The 2,330-nt window shown below is 50.3% G+C and overlaps 1 protein-coding gene across 3 annotated transcripts in view; it reads left to right on the forward strand.

Annotated features, from left to right (window-relative positions):
• Positions 1–2,330, forward strand: part of CHMP7 (charged multivesicular body protein 7) — a 13,487-nt gene that overhangs the window by 9,085 nt on the left and 2,072 nt on the right. For all 3 annotated transcript variants that reach the window (XM_006140665.3, XM_027772796.1, XM_027772794.1), the window contains exons 4-8: positions 53–186; positions 993–1,041; positions 1,271–1,390; positions 1,668–1,766; positions 1,993–2,053. In XM_006140665.3, the coding sequence (XP_006140727.1) occupies positions 53–186; positions 993–1,041; positions 1,271–1,390; positions 1,668–1,766; positions 1,993–2,053 (463 nt within the window). The remainder of the gene's footprint in view (positions 1–52; positions 187–992; positions 1,042–1,270; positions 1,391–1,667; positions 1,767–1,992; positions 2,054–2,330) is intronic.

Genomic DNA, 2,330 nt, shown 5'->3' on the forward strand with positions numbered 1-2,330 from the left:
ACTTTCTCAGCGTCTATGGTAGGTGCAGCAGTAATTTGTCCCTGTCCTTCAGATTGTGAAGTTCGCCCGGGGGCCACATGCCAAGGTCTCTCCCGTGAATGATGTAGATGTTGGTGTGTACCAGCTGATGCAGAGTGAACAACTTCTCTCACGCAAAGTGGAGTCCTTATCGCAGGAAGCTGAGAGGTAACTCCTCCTGAGGCGCGCTCCCCTTCCTACCCTGGCTGGCCTTCGGAGCTGGCAATGCATTGGTGTCTGTGGGCTCTTAAAAAAGATGATTTGTTTTGGTGTTTTTGTTTGTTTTTTTACTAATTATGAAAGTACTGACTGCACGAGGCAAATATCGTGGAAAACAGACTATCAGAGGAGAAAAAAATGAGCTTAATTCTTGATCAAAGATTAGGACCTTAACGCCACATTTATGCTCCTCTGTGCTAGTTTCCCATTAGCCAGTATTTATCGAGCCAGGCCTTGTATTTGGAACTGAGTGACAGCAGTGAACAGCGCATCTGCCTTCAGAGCGGTCTTTCTGAGGGACTCCTGCTCTTCCTCTTGGAGGCCTGGGCAAGGGGTCCCTGGTGGTAGCACACGCTCACGTCTCTGAAAGGACGTGTAGACATTGAATGAGAACTGGTTCACTACATCTGACAGTGGGAGAAACTGAGTGTTGTCAGAAGGTGAAGGGATACATGTTATGACTTTATTCCCTCTCTCCCCAAATGGGGAGCTGTGTGAAGGGCGCCTGTTTTCGTACTCTCTCTCCCTGCAGTGTGAACAGCTTAGCCTCAGTGGGTGTGCCTTCCCACATGCTATACCCGTAACTTGACTGGCTGCAAGAATTCAGCCGTGGACTGTTGGGTGTCATCTTTCTTGCCATTGGTAGGAGCGGATTAGATCTTTAGATTTGGAGCCACTCAAATAACTGCTGGTCCTGGCTCCTGCTGTCCCCCTCCTGTGGCACTATCATCTTGATCTGTCCTTGTGTTTCCTAGGTGTAAAGAAGAAGCCCGCCGGGCATGCCGAGCAGGAAAGAAGCAGCTGGTGAGTTCTCCTCCCCTCCAGCCACATTTCTGTGTCTTCTACTGACATTGCAAAGGGGCCAGCAGTCCAGTGAGCAGCCTGCTGGGAGCCCAAAGAGAGCAGGGTCTTCAAGGGCCCCGTACCTGGAAGGGAAGAAGGCTGAGGGTGGTCTTACCTGGAAGGGGTTATCTTCTTCTTGCCCTTTGGCCTTCACAACCCAACCCTGACCTAAGTCTCCATGTTCCCACAGGCACTGAGGTCTCTAAAGGCCAAGCAACGGACAGAGAAGCGCATCGAGGCCCTGCATGCCAAGCTAGACACTGTTCAAGGCATCCTGGACCGCATCTATGCCTCCCAGACAGATCAGATGGTAGCTGCCCCCTTCTACTCTACTGCTGTTTGGTCACTCTGGCATGCACTGCTCACCCCCTCCTAGGCTTTGCTGTTGGACGAGGCCTGGGTTCCTGCAGGATGTGGTTGGGATTGCCTTTGCCTTTTGTGTTGGGAAGTTCGACCTCATTGAGTGTGGGGCGAATCAAGTTCAGTGGCCAGAAGATACCCAAAGCTGCCTTTTGGTGATGAAACAGTATTGTCTATATTTTGCCAGAAGTTCATTATTTGTACCCATCACTCTGATTTCTCTTTAGGTTTTCAATGCCTACCAAGCTGGGGTAGGAGCACTAAAACTCTCCATGAAGGATGTCACAGTGGAGAAGGCAGAGAGCCTTGTGGATCAGATCCAAGAGGTACAGGAAGGGGTGGGGGGAGTACATAACAGAAGGAAGTTTTGGAGAACAGGCCGGGTCTTGTTGCAGTCCTCTTTTCCCAAACTGGCTTATTACCTTGTAGCTTAGGAAGCTTTTCTTCTCAGATGGGGCAGTATGGCTTCACCCTGGGCATTGTCCCCCAAAAGACAGTGAGGTGCCTAGAGCCACTATTCCCAGTTCAAGGCTCTGTACTTGTCTCTTACAGCTGTGTGACACCCAGGACGAAGTTTCTCAGACTCTGGCTGGTGGGGTGACCAATGGCTTAGGTGAGTCAACAAAGTGATCCTTCTTCCTTCCTTTCTGGAGGACTTCACTTCCTGTGCTGCGATAGGTTTGATTTTAGATTTGGCAGGTCTCTCCCTCTCTAGCCTACCTGGAGCTTAGCCACCGGTGTAGTCAGAGGGAATTACTGTTTCCTCTTGATAACTTTCATGATGACCCCCTTGTGCTCCGGGAGCCTTTATTCACAAGGCTTCTGACTGGAGGATCTTCTTTAGGGACAAGGGGAAACGGGGTCTGTTCCATGATGTTAGCAAAATACAC

The sequence above is a fragment of the Tupaia chinensis genome, unplaced genomic scaffold, assembly GCF_000334495.1.
Source record: "Tupaia chinensis unplaced genomic scaffold, TupChi_1.0 Scaffold000039_1, whole genome shotgun sequence".
NCBI classification, from domain to species: Eukaryota; Metazoa; Chordata; class Mammalia; order Scandentia; family Tupaiidae; genus Tupaia; species Tupaia belangeri.